Here is a 20,496-nt window from a genome sequence, read left to right on the forward strand (position 1 = left end):
CTTAATGACCCTAAGCCTTTCCCAACTCATTACACTCATTCAAATTCTAAGACTCAAAATCCTAACCTCTCAAGCTCCCCTCAAGGTCTTCTTCCTCACCAAGGAAAGCTGGAATTTCATCACAAGTCTTCAAGTCTCCATTTCCAAGCTTGCGTTAAGGCTTTGTTCCCTAAGGTATGTGGATCTCATTCATAGGTTCTTCCGCCCATGAAACCCAAGTATTTTTCTAAACCTAGTAGCTCATTTTAAATTGTGAATTTTACGAATTTTCATATTATGATTTCAAATGTATGAATTATTGAATATTTGAAGTTTATTTATCTATCTTAACCTATATTGATTCCTAATTCATGGAATGGTTGATTTATTAAGGTCCTATATGAAAGCATAAAAAGGCATTTTAAGGTGTATTGGTGAGTTGCTTTAAAGATATCTTAATCGATGCATTTCATTACTCTCATGCATGCTAATATTGTTTTAAATGATTTGAAAGTCGATTGAATAGAACCCACCTAGTTTCACTATGTTTCAATGAAGTATGAATTAAAAGCTTTGACTCCAAAATGAATGTTATAAAAACAAATGTCTTTAATCAAAGGGAGTCTTACGAAATGAAAGAATAATGAAATGATTATGAAATTATGGATTCCACTTGTGAAAGGTCATTTCTCACTTGTGTGAATCACAGAAATTGAATGATGTTTTGATGATATAAAGCTATGCAAATGATTATGTTCTTATGTTATATGAACTATTTCGTGGGATTGACTTAGCACCGAATAGGACATTGAGATGAGATTCGATAAGGGAATCCTAGTAGCAACCCCTTGTCTCATTAACTATGTGCTAACGTAGGAGCCCTAGTAGACTTAGACTAGTGGATACACAAATAGCCCTAAATGTTAAAGAAATGAATAAAATTGACAGAGCTCTACTCGAAAAGTAGTCTCCTCGTGCCAACGTAGGGGATTATATTGGATTTCATGTAATATCTCACATGGTCTTAAATGTCGGTTACGGTCATCTTCCCAGAAATGAACGTTTTAAATGTTATTTATGATTGATTGTTCATGCATGCATTTACTCATGTACTATACCTTATGATGCTTAAATGTTTTTATTGAGTTGCATGTCTACATACTTAATACATTCAAAGTACTACTACATACTCTTTTGCCTACATGATATCACCATGTAGGAACCGGTATTGCTCCACATTCACCTCCACGTGGCTAGTTGAGTTCGTTGAAGGCTATAATTATTCAGGAACAATATTCCTTTTCTTTTCTAGCTTGTGTTATGTAAAAACTTTTGGATACCCTTTTGGTACTTGTATCCATTTATTATGAGGGTGAACTAGCGACATATTTTAGCCCCCGCCAAATCTTTAGTAGATGTATGTTTAGACCTAAGTGTATTATGTTTAAGTTTGACATTGACTCTTATTCTAAGATGTTTTCTTAGTCCCGTTTTCCTTTTTATTTTCGCTTATTGCTCTTAGTCATTACCTATGAAAGGCCAACGAATGCTAAGAGACTTGGGTGAGGTACCTCCGGATTCCTCATTCACCGTGTCACGTCTAGGCTCTAGGCCTGGATCGTAATAGCACATGACCTAAACAACCAACCAAAGTAAGTATATACTTTTTAATCAAGAAAATGTGCAATGCATACGAAGAGAAGTTGTTTTGGCTTTGGATTACTGAGACACTCTATACATAAGTAGAGTGAGTGGCCAAAAAAGTCATTCGAAAAGAAGATGCTTTTTTTATGATTGAATAGTCCAAAATGTAAAACAAAAGAAAATACATTAGAAAATTCAACTTCAAATAAATTTACATTTGGCTCTTTGAACATCAAAACCTGAATAGTTGCACCAATGGAAAGCAGCACTTTACATTTCTTCACAGTATATTGTTTGGATTAAACTACAAATGAGAGTATCAATGTTCAAGACTTGTAAATGTTTTTTTATGTAATTAAAATATGACTATATTTGTTATAAACTAATTACTTTATTGTATATAGTTGAAACTATGCCTAAAGATTATGCTGAAAAAAGCAAGTAAAACCATATCAAGACAACTTATGTTTTTTTTTTCAATTTCCTCACTTTATAGGCATAATAATGTCACAATAGAACAACGACAAGAAGTCATGAAATTGAAAATTATTAAGAGTATCCCCGTAGAGAAAGATTTAAAAAAGAAAAAAAAAGAGTAAAGCAAAATTTGATAGAGAAATCATACCTGAAATCATAAAATATACTCTGGAAAAATAAATCACATTTAAGGAATTGTATGAGCAATAAACTAAAAATGAACCTACATCACCAGAATAGACCCCATTACTGATAGCTGGGCATTGTATTATCTAGCCAATAGTAATTATCCTGAAAGAACAAAACAACAATCAGCAGTGGATCAAATGGATATTCAACTGAAAAATTTTGGTAACAACAGAAAATTAACTAGTAAGATCAAAGGAGTTCAGAAGAAGGAGAAAAGACAAAAATTAACCTAAAGCGCTGCCATGGAGGTAGTCTGATGTTTCTATCAAAATATCTAAATCTTACATGCGAAATTACGATAATGCCCTTGGTCGTCCTCTCTTCAATTTTTGGTTTCTGATGCTATAAGTAATTTTCTTTTTAGCAAAAGTGAGGGTATAAAAATTCATATATTTAGCTAATTTATTCAAAAATCGTACCTCCACCACTATATCAAAACATCACAGTATTACTCAGTAAAAGTAGAAACAAACAAACACAAGTAAAAACCTCGATTCCAAACTCATTAAGCAATTTACAGTCTACATATTACCCACGCATGTATGGTCAATGCTGTTAATACAGTACCAATGATACTCAATTACCATAACTTACAGAAATTTCTTTAAAATATGGCAATTTGAATATATTAACTTAGTAATCTGGATACATTAATTCAGTTTCGAATACAAAAATTACTAAAATTAGGGTTTTTAAGTATCAGCAGGTAACATTTAAAGCATGATACATTAAACATAGAGATAATTTAAGAATCAAAATTAATGTATCCAGATTACTGAATTAATGTAAATTAATGTATCTGAATTACTGAATTAGTGTATCCGGATGAAAAGAAGTGATCTTTGAATTTTTTAGGAATGGATGGGAATAATAGAAAATATGGTAAATAAGGGAGTGTAATTAGGTAATTTTTTTATTTTTTTAATGAACAGCTTCAATACATTATTTCAAAATATGTTTCAAATTTTCATATGAAATCTATGCGTCGTTTACAACCTAACTTGAGAAAGCTGAATTTCAATAAACTCTATACATCAATGAAATAGAGAATTACGTTAGATTATGAGTTAGCACATTTCATGTTCGAGAAATATATAAAATTTTGATATCTTTGAAAAAAATCATTTATCTTTATATATTTTCGCAGATGATATCTATTTTTCACAATGTTATTATCTTCTTTTTGTAACATTTGCACTACAAACTTTGCCTCAGATAATATACAAATTCTTAATCAACCAATATGTAAAGATCGTTTCAAAGCCTTTCAATTTTCTATTACTTCAATTCATGTATAATTTGTTTGTGGTTTGCTTTGTCGATGAATTTTGTGATACATTTTATTATTGTCTTCTATAAGTAGAAATATTCTATGTATTTTGATTTTAATATTAAAAGTAATTATTAAAAAATTGATTTCTAATTCCAAAACAGTAAAAAACGATCATGAAAGCAACTTTATTTTTATAAATAAAATAACAATTATCTTAATGTTAAATTCTAAATTACATTAATTTTTTTTATTACTGAACTCTAAATATCATATCGTAAAAGAAAACTCTCAATCTTACCCCACAAAATAATCAATACACTTATTTTTCTTTTTTTGAATGTTTTTCCTTTTTTTTTGTTCCTTTAAATTTCTCAACATAGTCCTTTTCTTTTGTTCTTTTTTATGTTTTAACTCCTCATTTTTCTTTAGTTTGTATTCTAGTATTCCTTAGAACTTGAATATTAAATCTTTTTTTCTTCAAATTTTCTCTGTTAAATAGTTTATCATATTTGATATTATGAAAATATCCTACATAGAAGTGAAAAATTAATAATTTTTAATCATTCGATGAATACATTATCAAAATTAACAATTTTTTGATAGTCAAACATTGTTTTCTCTTTTAATCACTAAATTTGACATTTTTTAAAATTAAATAAACAAAATTGATACATCATTTTTATATTGTAATAAGCAAAATACGAACTTTAGTAGTGGTCATATTAAGTAAAAAACTTTCTTTCTAAAATATGTCCAAACAAGCTTAACATTTATTATTGTTTGTGAGAAATTCAGCAATAGAAACTCTTCATTTTAACATAATTATAAAAAGGGAAAATCACCTAAATATACAGTATTCAAAAAATATTTACCATATAGAGTAACATAATTATTTTAACCATATATAGCAAATTGTTTGAATTAAATTAACTCTCACCCGCTATTTTCTCTTTCCCTGTTTCTCTCCAAATTTGCTACACCAATATTCTCTCCAATCTTCTCACCCATAATTTTCTCCAAAATTAGGGCAATACTTAGCTTCATAGCTTCTCAACTACAACTTTCTACAATATTTGTAGTCCAATTTTGGAATTAAGTGATGTGTATTCGGTGGAATCTCACTTCTCAGAAGAAAAATTTTTGTTCTCCATAACCAAAAAGAGGAAGAAGCAAACATGAGCAACAAATAGTACGATATTCAATAATATTCATGCGGAATTTTCTCCAAATTTTTTTATTTTTATTATCGATTTTCATTTTTTTGATTGCAACGATTACTTGTTCAAACTATTGTTAATCGGTGATTTTTCTGTCGGCAAATCATGTCTTCTTCTCAGATTCGCCGTATGTTCATCTATTTAACTTTGATCTCATATGTTTACAGTTTAATTCAAGTTTAATGTGTGTGTAATTCCTTTGTTATTCAACTTTAATTCATTTTTGTGGCCTACAGATCACTGAAGGTTGGTTTTGTTAGCTACATATTTTATTCGTGTCTAATACTCTTCTAATTCAAGTTTAATTCATTTTTATGGCTTACAGAGAAGGCTGATTTCATTAGCTACAGGTTTCAGTCGTCGCTAATTCTCTTTTAATTCAAGTTTAATGTGAGTTTAATGTTACATCCTGCACTTTTGCGCATTTGGAAAAATCTGATTTGCAAGGAATGAGGTTGTGAATTGGTTTATTTATTTTATTTAGAACCGGTGTGATGTCCATGGGAAAACAATTATGTGGAAATACGGAGGAAGACAAAGGGTAAAAATTGAAAATTTTGAAAATTAGTTTTGTGAGCTACAAAAAAAAGACTTATAGTTTTGGGCTCAAACAAAGTTATAATAATAAGAGAAAATGAGGCCCAAATCAAGGGATGGCTAGCCCAGCCCATGAAAATTAATTCCATTTGATAATTAACTAAGAGAGCCCATCATCTATATATATATAAGTGTGTGTGTGTGTGTCATCTACTAGAAACTTTAAGAAAAGCAAAGTCATCAAATCAAAAAGAGAGGGTGAGAGCAACAAGGGCTCTTGGCTGATTTTAAAGGGAAAAAAAGAGGGGAAAAAATTTCAAGTTCTTCAACTTTGATCCAAAAATCTTGTCTTCTTGAATTCTTGTCAAGTTCGAGGCCCTCTTCAACGTGGTATAATTAATTAAGCGAGAAAACTATATTTGTGGCAAGTCAAAATTTGAAGAATAAGGTAAGAATTTTATCTTCTCATGTTATGGAAGAAGTGGGTGTGTTGTAGCTAGTAGAATTAAGTGAAAATCATGCAATTGTGATGTATGTGTGTGTGTGACCATGTGGATGTGCAAGTGGGTGTGTGTGGCCGTGTGGGGTGATGGTTGGGAGAAGAGGAATTGAACTTTATTTAGCTTATTAGTGGTGTCGTTATGGCGGTTATGGTGTAATTAATAGTTTCATGATTTGAGACGACCTCAAAATTGGTTACAAGTTATAGGGGATTATGTGATTTTAGTATAGTTTATATGTAATTATGGAAGTAGAATTCTATTATGGAAATTATTGTCATCCTTAACGAATATGGAAGAAAGTAATGCGATTTGGTAGTTTTCTTGTGTTTGTAGAAGTTTTGGATGGATTATGATTTTGGTGGAATTTTTGGTATATTATATGGAATAATGTAAATTTCTTTTGAGTATGTCTAAATGGTTTCAAATTAGTTAGTGAGTGAATATGAAATGTTGATATTAGTGGCAAGGTGTGAAGTTGGAGTACAAATTATTGCTTTATGTAACAAAAAGAAAGAAGAGAAAGAAGAAAGACTACTAATGTTACAATGCATTTTGTAGTGATTGTTGATGTTGTCGGTATTGTTGTGGTTGTTGTTGTTGATATTTCGGCCAAGTTAGATTCTCGAGGATGTTGAATGTATAGAGGAGGTGCTGCCCAAATTTCTGTAGACAAGTGAGGATTAAAATTGAACTCTTAAAGGCATATAACTTACATTTGGTAATCGTAACCATTTGTAGATTTTGGAAAAAATGAGATTTGAGTTTGAGTGAGCGGAAGAACCGGATAAGGTATGTAAAGCTTTACCTTTTCTTCTCTTGGCATGTCTTAGGTGTAATAGGTTTGAATACGAGCCTCGGAGATGACTCTACTCTTCGGAATCTACGCCTAAGTTTGTCCCTTTTTCGTTCAATAGAATTGAATTAAATATTTATGAATAGTTTGAAAAATTGCCTAAACCTCTAGAACTTGTACAAATAGAACCCAAATATCTTAATACTCTCAAAAGTAATGTCATAAAGCTTAACACACATAATTTGTGTACACCACCTCATTCAGTTGAGGTGGGCCCACTATTCTTGAACTTTTCTTTGCTATTCTATTTGACTTAGGGTGAGTAGAATTCAAAATACTAAATGACTTTAATTTTAATTATTCCATCAAGCTCCATAATATATTTTAAAATATGGAGACGATTTCAGAAAGATTATTTTGATATAAATTAATGTGACATCAGAAAGGCATGTGCTATGATTATTGTTCAATTTTATTTATATGATTTGTCATCAGGATTATGCTATTGAGTCTCTATAAGTGTTTTGTATTTTGAATTGCATTTAGATTCTCACTACTCCGCTCATGCCTACTATTATGATATCGTTCACCGGAACCCGGGCCGGCTTTATAATCATGCGTCCTATAATGTATTCGGCAGTATGGTGTGTTACGAGTCCCGAGACCTCGCCATAGGGTCGGGTACCGTCTATGGAGACATGATGTGATATGGCATATGATATGTTCTAATGATATGGAATATTATGATGATATGATATGTTCGGGGTTTGTACGGAGATTTGAAATCTTTTGGAGTATGATGTGTTGTGGTACCAGCGTCAGGGTGGTGACCACGTTCTCGAACCTTATGCATGATTTTTATTTGCATTATGTACATATGTTTTCAGTATAGATTTTAATGTCCTGATTTGGTATGTGCTCCTTGTACCTTTCCTTTCAGTTACGATCTTCATGCTTTACATACTCTGTACATATGTCGTATTGACCTCATTTTTATGGGTCATGTGTTTCATGTCCACAGGTACAGACGTTCGTTACCCATTAGCATAGGCTACCCACCTTCTGCTACTATAGAGTGCTCCTTTGACCCAGAGTTGCACTTTGGTATATGGCTTACCTATGTACATACTCTTGTATATTTGACCATTTGGGTACGGCGGAGCCCTATCCCATCATATATTTTCATTATGTTTTGCTAGAGGACTGTAGACATCAGTGTGGGTCATGGATCATGTATGTTCGTTTGTTTATAACTTCTGTTTTAATACGGTCCCTTCCTTTATAATGGCCAATACGGCCCCATATGTTTGTATATATGCTCATATCTGGCGATGCGCGTTTCATCGCCCTTTTTGGCTTGATATGTTATTTTCTACATGCACGGTTTTGGTATGTAAGTTCGTTTGGGTGTCCAAATAGGGCACCAATCGCAGCCCACGAAGCCGGGTTGTGACATTTAATTCCTTTGTTGTTCAACTTTAATTCATTTTTGTGGCCTACAGATCATTAAAGACTGGTTTTGTTAGATACATGTTTCATTCGTGTCTAATTCTCTTCTAATTCAAGTTTAATTCATTTTTGTGGCTTACAGAGAAGACTGGTTTCATTAGCTATAGGTTTCAGTCATCTCTAATTCTCTTTTAATTCAAGTTTAATGTATGTGTAATTCCTTTGTTGTTCAACTTTAATTCATTTTTATGGCCTACAGATCACTAAAAGTTGGTTTCATTAGATACATGTTTTATTCGTGTCTAATTCTCTTCTAATTCAAGTTTAATGTGTGTGTAATACCTTTGTTGTTCAAGTTTAATTAATATACTATGGTGAGGCAGGCCACTTTGCTAGGGAATGCACTAGCCAATTTGTGAAGTGATCATGTATACGATCTTTCTCTTTTTTCTATCCATCCTCTAAGTACTTATTTTCTTTGTAGTGACACATTTTTCCAGTTGTTATTTGATTAGCTATATGATCAGTTAAGTTTTTCGTTGATGGATTTATATACAAGTATATAAAAAAGCTGAAGGTTCAATTCTTGCACTTCAGGAAAATCTTTTATGCTTATAATAAATATGATACTATATACAATACATCGAGACACTCAAATATTTGTGCCTCATGGGAAAAATTTAAGAATTCACATGATGCATGATGCTGATTAAGTTGAGTGACTTCAGTTGTGAGCCTGATAATAAGTTTGTCCTACTATATTGCCCTTTATTTAGAATCTTTGTGATCTCTGCTTGTGTTTATATTTCTATTTTTCTTATTTGTTTGTCGAGAATATACTACTTTCTTGATCAAAATAACAGCGACAACAACATAGACAAACAGAACACTGGTTTATTTTCCAAATCAGTATTTTTATTGGCATCTTCAAAAAAATATGCAAGAGAAAAACATGGCTAATCTGGCTGTGCTACTTTACTTCAATGGACGATGGGATTCTAGCAACAAGTATATTAATTACTTGGCAGATGGTGTGTTGATAAATACCGATTCAACATTTGCTAGCCTCGCTTCTGTGATTGCTGCTCAATTATCAATAGATACATCAACAAGTAAAGTTGAAATTAGATATAAGATTGATGAAAGGTCTCCTCCAATTCAGATTCATAACGATATGGGAGTAAAAGTGTATATTGAAATAAAAAAGAAACATAGAGATATGTCAAAATATCTTTTATTTGTCACAACCACTGAATCGGTCAACTTGGAGAGTGATTCCACCTTAATTCCACTATTATGTTTAGACACTTCAGAAGACATGAGGATTACACACAATTCATACTTTTCTAATGCATTTAGTGGTATCGGTGATGCGCTGGAGTTAATTGGCTTTGGATCATGTGAGAAAGTTGATGAGCAAGAAGAAATACAACCACGCATCATTATTAACCCCAATCAATCTTTTTTTGAGAAAGATCAAATTTACAAAAATAAATGTCCTTACCAGTGCACTAAAAAGACATTCCATTCTTAAACACTTCGAATTCAAGACATTGAGATCAAGCTCAACATGGTAAGACTCAAATTCAAGTTAGTTTATACTATTGATTGTCTATTAATAAAAAAAATTCAACAGCTATTCAATACAATGCCTTGGAGAAAACTATAGTCGGAATTTATGCTCTTCAAGCGTGAATAAATCTCAAATATTCGCTATTAGAGATTTTGAAAAAGAACACACGTGTTTGTTTTTACATAATTCATTATCGGAAAGATAAGCAACAAAGACAGTTGTTGGGAGTATTATTGTTGACAAATGTATTGATCCAGATGCCAACTACACACCAAGAGATATACAAAATGATATGTTATAGGAATATGGTGTGCGGCTCACATATATGCAAGCTTGGAGAGCTAAAGAAAAAACTCTTGAATTAGTCTGAGGTGATCCACCTCAATCATATGCAAAGTTTCCAAGTTACTTTCACATACTAGAGGCAACTTACCCTGGTTTTTATATAAGATTGCACAAATCATAGGATGACTATTTCCCATATGCATTTATAGCTCTGTTTACATCGATAAAAGGATGGGAGTATTATAGACCAATTGTAGTTGTTGATGGAACTTTTCTAAAAGGAGAATACAAAGGGACAATGCTAACAGCTAATACCTTAGATGCAGCAGGTGAGACTTTTCGAATACAATACTAATGCTACTATAAATGAAATTCTAATTTTAATTTGTATTAAAAATCTGCACAATGTATTAAAAGTTTATTACACATGAAACAAAAATATATTAAAAATGTATTAAAAATATATTAAACATTATACCTGATGCAGGGAGTATATTGCCTCTTGCTTATGCCATTGTTGATTCAGAGAATGATACATCTTGGAGGTGGTTTTTTGAACAATTCAGAGAGGCATTTGGTCAAAGATCAGAGATGTGTATCGTTTCGGATAGGCATGCAAGCATTATTAATGCAACTTCAACTGTTTATGATGAAATACCTCATTTCGTGTGTATATGGCACTTGTTGCAAAATATAATGAAAAACTTCAGAAAGAGTCAGCAAAAGGTAACAGAATTGTTCTACTCTATAGAAAAAAACATACACCACGGTAGAGTTTAATCAACATATGGAAATTGTTGAGAAGATAGACAAAATGATTAAAGACTACTTGCTGAACATTGGATACAACAAATGGTCACGTGTTCATGCTCGGGCAAATAGGACTTGGATGATGACATCAAACATTGCAGAATCAGTCAATTCAAGAACAAGACATGCCAAAATTCTTACAGTCTTGCACCTCCTAGAATTCATGAGACAACTTGTTCAAAAATGGAATAAAAATAATAGGTCAAAGGCAATATTTTTAGAATTTTACCTTGGGAAAAAGTATGAAAAAATTCTACAACATAACAAAACTGCATCGGAGAAATTAAGAGTATGGTATCTATAAATTTCTTTTTGCTAATATTTTTTCTTCTGATTCACATATAATATCTCTCTTGCTTATATTTCTTCTTATTTTTTATAGGTTAGGGAGACAAATAAATATGTGTATACAGTACTTGATGGCATTACACGATTCACGGTATGTCTTCAACAACGTACATGTACGTGTGGGAGATTTCAATTAGATGAGTTGCCATGTCCACATGCTTTAGCTGTTTTAACAACAAAACACACTAGTTATAAAAAATATTGCTCTGATTAATACACAAGAGGAAATTTATTGTTGACATACCAGTTTCACTGAATCCCATCCCAAATGAAAGCACCTAGAATATATCAACACATGTTCTTGAAGAGGTTGTACTTACACCATTTGGAAAGAGACCTCTTGGGAGGCCAAAATATAAAAGACACAAATAATTGAGAGAAGATGGATTCAAAAAATCAAAAATAACATGCAGCTATTGTGGACAACAAGGTCACAATAGGAAGACTTGCAAGAATATTAGGCCTTTGGATTAAGAATAAAGAATGACATTTGAAATAAAGAATAAACTCTGTTTGTTTAAGGGCTTTAGTTTGCTGCAAGAATTTATTTTTTAGTTCAAGTTTAATTCATTTTTATGGTCTATAGATCACTGAAGGCTTTTTCATTAGCTACAATTTTCATTCGTGCCTAATTCTCTTCTAATTCAACTTTGGTGTGTATGTAATTTATTTTTAGTTCAAGTCTAATTCATTTTTGTGTTCTATGGATTACTGGAGGCTTTTTCAATAGCTACATTTTCCATTCTTGTCTAATTCTCTTCCAATTCAATTTTAGTGTGTATGTAATTCATTTTTGTGTTTCTATAGATCACTGAAGGCTTTTTCATTAGCCACACTTTTCATTCGTGTCTAATTCCATTCTAATTAAACTTTAATATATATGTAATTTATATTTTATTCAAGTTTAATTCATTTTTCATTCAAGTTTAATTCATAATACAGGTTTTAGTTTGATAACACTATCAAAACACTTTAACATTAACGTAGCTATGTATTGCATTATAAAAAAAGAAGATATATTTTATATGAACAAAAAACTATATTAAAAGTGTATTTTACATGTATAAAAATCATCTTAAAAAGGATAGCACAAAACAATCTTCAAAACCTAACTAATACATCAGCTATAAACTATTTTTAGACAACATAGTTTTTATAGACATTTTAACTAATATAACTATATTTATTTATTTATGTGGTCTTTCGTCTTCACTTTGAAGGTTACTCTTTTGCTTCTTCACTGCATATTCCCATAGTAGATCCCCAAACCTCTTTCGAAGACTGTCTGCACTTAGTTGTTGATTTGCAATATCCTGGCCATTGTTCACTAACTCCGCAAATGCAGCCACAAAAACTCCACAGTCCCTACAAAATTTAAAATATAAAATTATTATAAAAATACTATTGAGTTTAATAAGACCAATACAAAAGATAGTATTTATTTGATAAACAATTAAACTTACGATGAATCTTCTTGTTGTCTTGGAATCCCTTCAGTTATGAACTTACATTCAATGAGCTCAAACTCATTTTTTCCATTGTATTTAGGTGATTTCTTCAATTCAGGACGCTTATCATAAAACTTGACCACACTCAAGTAGTATGGTAAAACCGATGAAATCATGCCAGCAACGTTTTGAGTCAGAAAATTCACCCCCCCCCCCCTCTAGCGAAAATGAATCATACACCTTCAAATACCTTTCAACAATATCAAATACAACAAAAATCCAATGATAACCCTCTTTAATATTTACTGGAAAGAGAACATAATCCACTTTGTCTCATGAGGTGCTTGCCAACAAATGGCGTCCGCATATATACTCAGCAATAGCATATGAAGTTTTAATTCCAAATTTCTTCTTATTTTCATGAGCTTCATAAAATTGAAAATAAGATTGAGCAATCTTTGTCTTAAATAGACAATCAGTAGTTGTAAATTGAATATTATTATTGGTTTCATACTTCCCCTTCTTTCTAATATAATAAAAAATGATGTCAAGATGTTGCAAAAGATTTAAAATGATGTCAAGTGTCAGATAATACTTCAAATCTGTAGCAAGTATCAGTCAATCCAGTGAGCTCATTAAAGCTTGTCCAGAAAAAATGAGAGAAGAAGTTGATTCAGAAAAATGAGAGTGTTCAACTGGAGTTTACATAACTAACCTCATCATTCCATGCTTGATCAGAATGTGTCAATTTGAAAAACTATTCTTTTGCTTGTACATTGCAAACACCTAATTCAAATGCTGGCTTGAGGACATTAACAGCATCTGGATACGATTTCTTTCCCCTTTAAAGCATAAAAAATGAAATTTTCAGTCAGTTAACTCATTTAAACTAAAGAAATTTTTTGGCATATAAAACAACAAACATAAATAAATTACCTCTTTTTTATACCCATATAAAGCCACAAACTGAATGAATCTATCAAATCAGATTCATCATTTACTCCGATTACAAGTGAAAAGGGATGTTTTATCTCAAATATTTGACGCGTTACACATAAAGTCCCTCCAGATTCAAAATGTTGTATATAAGGAGAATTAATTGACTTTCCTGGAAAATTTTTCCTTACACGCTTCCTCGGTGTCGCTTTCTTTTTATTTTCATCAACGGCTGCTTTCTTTTTCTTTTTGTTTTCCTCAATGGTGGCTGCCTTTTTCTTTTTGTTTTCCTCCACAATGGTTTTCTTTCTTAGATATGATGCTTTTACCTTACGAATTTGGGAAAGATCTTCAGCACACAACATGAAGTCATAAAGCATTTGAGGAGTTTTTTGACAACCTTTTGCCGCATCGGTATCAGTAGACGCACCATAATCTAGTTCACCTTTGTTAACTGCACTACTATTAGGTTGTGCCTCAACTGAATTAAGATCAACAGTCTCTTCTCCTATATACAAAATAAATCTTTTAGTAATGCATTAAGGGAGGAACAGGTAGAGTAATTAGAGATCAAAGAGGTTTATTTGAACTTTCAAAATAAAACTAATACCATTTATATCAGCAACAACCTCAGATAAAACTTGTTCAATAGCAATTCCTGCAACAGCTTCATCTGTACATAACATGAACAATTTAAACAAAGTTGAATGAAAGTATATGAAATATGTATTATATTTGTATTAAACCCTTCATTACCAATTTTGCTTTCAGAATTCCCAACAGTAGCAAATTTAACGAAAGCTTTACACACTTGAGATTTTTCATGCTGAGATGATTCTACAACTTGAGTGTCATTCCCTCTTGACACATGTATCGATGCATCAACACAAGGAAAAAATATTATGTGTAATTAAAATATATTACAAGAAAAACATGTGAATAAAAGTTTGGGGAAAAGTGGGAAACTAATCAATTTTGGCAGATAATGTTCTATGTTTCTCGGACTCTTCAAAAATACAGTTAGGTGCATGTCGGATCCTCCAAGAATAGTGCATTTTTGGAAGACCCAACATAGGTGCGACAATATTTTTGGAAAGTCTAAGCAAAATAGGCCATTTTTGGTTCCTTGAGGAAAATAAGGGAGAAGGAAGATTGAAAAAGCCAAATGGATAATTACCCAGCTATCCTGCTGTTATTACAATTCCCTAATTTATTTCACTACCAAACTTGAAAAATGGATGACACCTATCCACTTTTACTTCCACTCTTTTTTATCCCAAGTTACACATAGAATTCGATAAGTATAAGCATTTCCATTATCATGGGAACAGAGAATTTTTAACATATTAAAAATCTCCAACTTCAAACAACAAGCTCTGTTACAATGAAAAATCTCCTCCATCTCATTTACATCCAATTTCTCTATTCAAGATACTTTAACCAAATTTATGGAGTGAAACGGAAGACGATTAACTAGACACTACATTAGAGTATGGAAATCGCTAAAACTAAACTATATATGACAGTGCTAGTCAATGTCACTTGAAAACAATAGCACACAAATAATTTTAGTTTGGTAAAAGAACTCATCCACATTAGCACAGAGAATACAAGCACGCAATCCACTATTCAGCTCCGCAATGCCTATGATTATGAATAGTAACACTAGCAGATAAATCATATACAACAACAACATACCCTGTGTATGGGAAAGGTAGAGTCTTCGCAGACCTTACCCCTACTTTGGGAGGTAGAGTCAACTTTAGTGTGTATGTAATTCATTTTTGTGTTTCTATAGATCACTGAAGGCTTTTTCATTAGCTACAATTTTCATTCGTATCTAATTCTATTCTAATTCAACTTTAATATGTATGTAATTTATTTTTCATTCAAGTTTAATTCATTTTTCATTCAAATTTAATTTATAATGCAGGTTTCAGTTTGATAACACTACTGAAACACATCACTGAATGCTTTTTCATTAACTACAATTTTCATTCGTGTCTAATTCATAAAAATGTAACTCCTCTATATTAGCACAGAGAATACAAGCACACAGTCCACTATTCAGTTCCAAGGTCTATGATTATGAATAGTAAAAATAGCAGCTAAAACCATGCAGCAAATTATATTCATAGTCAAAGTTCACCATTCTTCTAAGTGAAAACATGTGAAAAAAATAATCTTTACCTCAATTGTAAAGCAAATACAAAATCCATCAAGCAAAAGGCAAAAAAAGAGCAAAGACTCACGAGCTACCACCAGCAAAAATGAAGCTAACCCAATTCAAGAACTCCTCCACATTAGCACAGAGAATACAAGCACATAATTCACTATTCAGTTCCAAGGTCTATGATTATGAATAGTAACACTAGCAGCTAAAACCATGCAGCAAATTATATTCATAGTCAAAGTTCACCATTCTTCTAAGTGAAAACATGTGAATAAAAAATTCAAGCTTAAACTACAATTTAGATAAGTAAAAACTCTAAACAGTAAATAAACTTAAGTCCCTGCTAGCAAGCAAAACAAGATAATATAGATGTATTTAAAACATAAGAGAACCTCCATTGAAGTCTAATCCACCAGAAAATGTCTCGCCAGCCTTTTCGTTAGATGATTTCCTGGCTTTTTGAGTAAAACAATTGTTATCTCTCTTAGCAAACAACAAAGAAATATCCTTCAATAATTGTTTGTTGGAATTCATCACAAATTCTTTCATTTGAATAGATTGTAAGTCTATCTTCTCTTCAAGAGCTTTGTGATTTTCATTCGCCTAATATATAATCAAATATAACACAAATATTAGAATAACAATTTTGAAAAAGATAAAGCCTAAAAGCAAGTTAGCTTATACCTTTACAAGTTTTTTTCTCAACTCTATAACCTCCCTGGTCAACATATCTAGACTATGATTTGATCTTTTCGGCTCCAATTTCAAGATTTCAGAATGGTAATCACGAGGTTCAAGAAGCCTCAATTTAGATACCTCATCTTCACTCGCCACTATATTCTTAAATTGAAATTAAAATACAGAAACAAATAGATGTATTAACTTGAGTTGAAATAATATATATATATGTGTGTGTCATAAATTGTATTAACTTTGTATAGATACCTTGCATTTCGTAGGCATGAAGATGCCATTTTCAATATGATTTTGCCAAGGACTTTCAACAACTGTTTTCCACCTCAAAATTCTTGGAATAGAATCAGAAATTCGAAGAGCTAAATCTTCATCGACTCTATAACAACACTCAAATATCCAAATTTGAAGGGCAAGAGGCAATCCACCTAATCTATAGTACTGATTGATTGAATTAAGCTTGTGCCTCACATTATCAAGCAACTTCTTGTAGACATCTAAACCCCACGGGTAAGAATTAAATTGTCCACTTTCCACAAGGTAGAAATCTCTATTACTAATTTGGTATTTATTGTTCTCATATGAGAACAAAAAATTATTAATAAAGAACAAAACAGCTAGTGAAACGATAGAATCATCATCTATGAATTTTTTTGATAAAAACAACTCGCGTAGATGATTCTTTTGAACAGTAATTTGTTCAGGGAAATAATTGTTCAACAACTGACAAGGAGAATCTGAAACATTAACAGAGCAACCATCACTAACACAATTTAAGCCTGTAATTAACCCAAATTTCCTAAATCCGAAAAACAACATCTTCTCATTTAATTCAACAGCAAACACATCATCTGGTGTGTATTTTAACTCCCTATTCATAAGGCAATGAATAAGTTGGAGTTGTGTGATCACTTTCGGAAGGTCAAGAAAGTAACCAAAACAAGTATTCCTAAACAACTCGAGCTGTTTTTCAGATAAAGAAAGTTTTATTTTCTTAATCACGTCATGATTAATATATGACGACCACCTACTTGAAGAATACAAAATATCTGGATATCTCCAGAATTTATGATCCTACATATAAATAATATCAATCTATCACTATAGATAATTATATCTTAACATGAACCCTCAAATAGGACTTAAAAGATATGTGAGATTTCAAGGAAAGAAGAGTAGCTTTATCAGTGCTAATATTAGCTAGTGAAGAAGAATGGTAATGAAGCATAATGAAAACTACAAGAGAAAACAGAAAATTGTAAATTCTACCCATGACTGTTTTTATATTGAAATGTCTTTTATATGACAATAATTGATAATACAAAGCAATGATCTTAGAAGATCTTTTTATTGATATCAAATCTTCCTTTGGTCTTAAGCTCAACAATAAGATAAGATAAATACAAAAGATTAAGGGATTATGAATCTAATGTAAGAAGTGATTTCAAAATAGAGAAACTGCACTCGACAATAAATCAGAATTTTATCAAACTACACTTGATTTAAAGTGAACATACAGAGATACTGTAGAGTGTAGATATATAAAAAGGAGCTAGTCATGCAATAGTTATACATCTAAAGATTTCTTCAGCAATCAAGGAGAAAGGAAAAGAAACAGACATGGCTCCGATGTAAAATAAAAGCAAATCAAATATTTTATTTAAAAATGAACTACTGCCAATGTGTACTCCTCAAGTTTCAAGGAAAACACATCATCACAAACATACTAAACTTTAATGATTGCTTTGCTTTTTGCAAAAAAGGGGATATTACTGTTTCATTTTCACTCCTCTTTTAATAATGGAAGACTCTTGAAAGCAGTCTCAGCTTAGATTAAATTATTCTCATTGAAAAACTAATAGTTGTGAGGGAGAATAAGCTTGAAGAATCATATGGTAAAGAAATCTGCTTTGGATTCATTTTTGCCTGCAGTTTTTGTTGGTCTACATGTGGCTAGTTCTAAAAATATTAGATTTATGGGAGGATGATGAATGAGATTATTGATTGTTCCAATAAGTAGGAAGATGCTAACATAGGTTGCATATTAGTTCAAAGTTTAATTCATTTTTGTGGTGTACAAATCACTGAAAACTTTTTTCATTAGCTATAGGTTTCATTAGTCTCTAATTCCCTTCTAATTCAACTTTAATATGTGTAATACACAATTTCATTCAAGTTTAATTCATTTTGTGGTGTACAGATAACTTAAAACTTTTTTCAATTAACTACAGATTTCATTCATCTCTTATTCTCTTCTAATTCAACTTTAATGTATGTGTAATACATTTTAGTTCAAAGTTTAATTCATATATATTTATTTATTTAAAAAAAATAAACAAATTGCAACACAAAAGATCTAACAATTCATGGCAAAACTCCCAACAATCACTGATATAATAAACTTGAGCAAATAAATTTAGACTATAATAAAAGTATCAAATACACAAAAAAAAATCAACATCTAGCACACAAGTTCAAAATAACAATAAACTAAGAAAATACACATAAACAGATTGAAAATGCTATCAGTTAAATAATGTGTTGGTAGAATGACATACCGGATATAAACTCTCCGGTAGAACCGTATTTTTGCACAATCGATTTCGAATTTTTAGATTCTTCTCCTGAGCAACTGTAGGTTTCACTTTCTTTGACTGAAATTGAGGAGGTAAATCCTCAAAATCATCACCACTGTCAACAAATTTCTTAGATGCCGATGCAGCATCAACTCGTTTTCTTTTCGATTTAGATTTAGAACTCAATTCATTGGTTTTTTTCTTACTTCTACCGCCCTTTTTCTTCACATGCAATGCTTGAAAATTTTGATTAACCTCACCACTAGCTTCTTCTAGAGATTGATTTGCAGAAATTCTCAAACTAAAAGTTGGACCGACATTCACTTCACCACTGTCGGTTGAATCAACAATTCGAATTCGTGGGCTTCTTCTAGGAGATTTCTGACCTTCCATTACAATTGTGCACCTAAAACCTATAAGTTCCGTCTGAAATAAACAAGAAGATAAAGGAATAAGGGAAGAATGAAAAAGAGATGAAGGAATAAGAGAGAGACGCAGAAATTGAAGAAAAACCTTAGAGAGAGAAACGTCATTTCCTCTTCCTCAAATAAAAAGGGTATATAATATTTCTTTAATTAAAATATTGCTATTGATTGTTAAAAATGATAATAAATTAAAAGTATATTTAAAAATGATAAATATTTTTTAAAACACATTCAATTAAGTAATTTATCCTTATAAAAATATCCTTATGAGTGGGCCCATAACAAAAGTAATGACATGTATGGATTTTTCTAGATTTTCATTTTGACCATTAATTAGACAATTATTATTTGGTCTTAAGTGAAGTTAAAATTACTAAAATGCTATGGGTCGATATGGCTCTTCTATATAGTAGAAATTTCACTATACAAAATCGTTAAACATGACGCAATTATCTCAATGATCACAACCAGAAAATTGAGCAAAATTAACTTGAGGTTGGCCTGGCAATGCCAATATCTTATCAGCTTCTTTAAACCATTGTTGGTCCTATGTACACGGAGAATATTCGGTTTGTACAAAGGCCAAGAAGCTCAGCAGAGAAAAAACGAGAACATTTGCACACTTCTTCATCTTCTTGCTTTCTTAGACAGTTCTTTTATTTTGGCTATAAGGAGTAGAGGGAAAATTGCTAAAGGAATCATGTATACTGTAAACTTGCTGTTGTCAGTCCTAACTTATTTACTACTAGTAATAATAGTGGCATCTGTATGTATTATTTACAAATCAAAGTAGAATCAAACAGTGTCTATCTAGCTTGGTAATACTGTTCCCTGTTGATTTTGGATATAGCAGAAAATTTCTAGCTCGAATTGAATCTCTTATGGGCCGTTTTCTTTTCTTCCCAATTGAGGTGTATTGTTTCCGCTAAAGTTGGTTCTCTCCCAGAAAAGGCACTATAACCAACCAAACTCTCTGTGGAAAACTATGATCTATGGCAATCCGAATGGATCAACCTCTTCAATGATATGAGTACGTACCACTGTTCCTATCATATTTGTATTTGGGCACAATTCAGCACATTAGGTCAGAGGAAAATACAGTGTGATTTTGTTTTTGCCATGACTCATTGCTTGATCATACCCTGATGACTTTATGAAGTCGACCAAA

At 31.6% G+C, this 20,496-nt stretch overlaps 1 protein-coding gene and 2 pseudogenes across 1 annotated transcript; 1 reads left to right on the top strand and 2 right to left on the bottom strand.

The window, feature by feature from the left end:
* The first annotated feature begins 10,510 nt into the window (after positions 1–10,510).
* LOC129875686 (uncharacterized) lies at positions 10,511–12,031 on the top strand (annotated as a pseudogene).
* Positions 12,032–12,237: 206 nt separating this feature from the next.
* On the bottom strand, positions 12,238–17,206 carry LOC129875687 (uncharacterized; annotated as a pseudogene).
* A 1,646-nt stretch (positions 17,207–18,852) lies between these two features.
* LOC129875688 (uncharacterized) lies at positions 18,853–20,441 on the bottom strand. Its single transcript, XM_055950955.1, has 2 exons — positions 20,367–20,441; positions 18,853–19,329 (listed from the first exon to the last, which is right to left on the bottom strand). Exons 1-2 carry the CDS (start codon positions 20,379–20,381, stop codon positions 18,853–18,855), a joined length of 492 nt encoding a protein of 163 aa, XP_055806930.1. The 5' UTR covers positions 20,382–20,441.
* Between the last annotated feature and the right edge of the window lie 55 nt (positions 20,442–20,496).

The sequence above is a fragment of the Solanum dulcamara genome, chromosome 12, assembly GCF_947179165.1.
Source record: "Solanum dulcamara chromosome 12, daSolDulc1.2, whole genome shotgun sequence".
Lineage (NCBI taxonomy): Eukaryota > Viridiplantae > Streptophyta > Magnoliopsida > Solanales > Solanaceae > Solanum > Solanum dulcamara.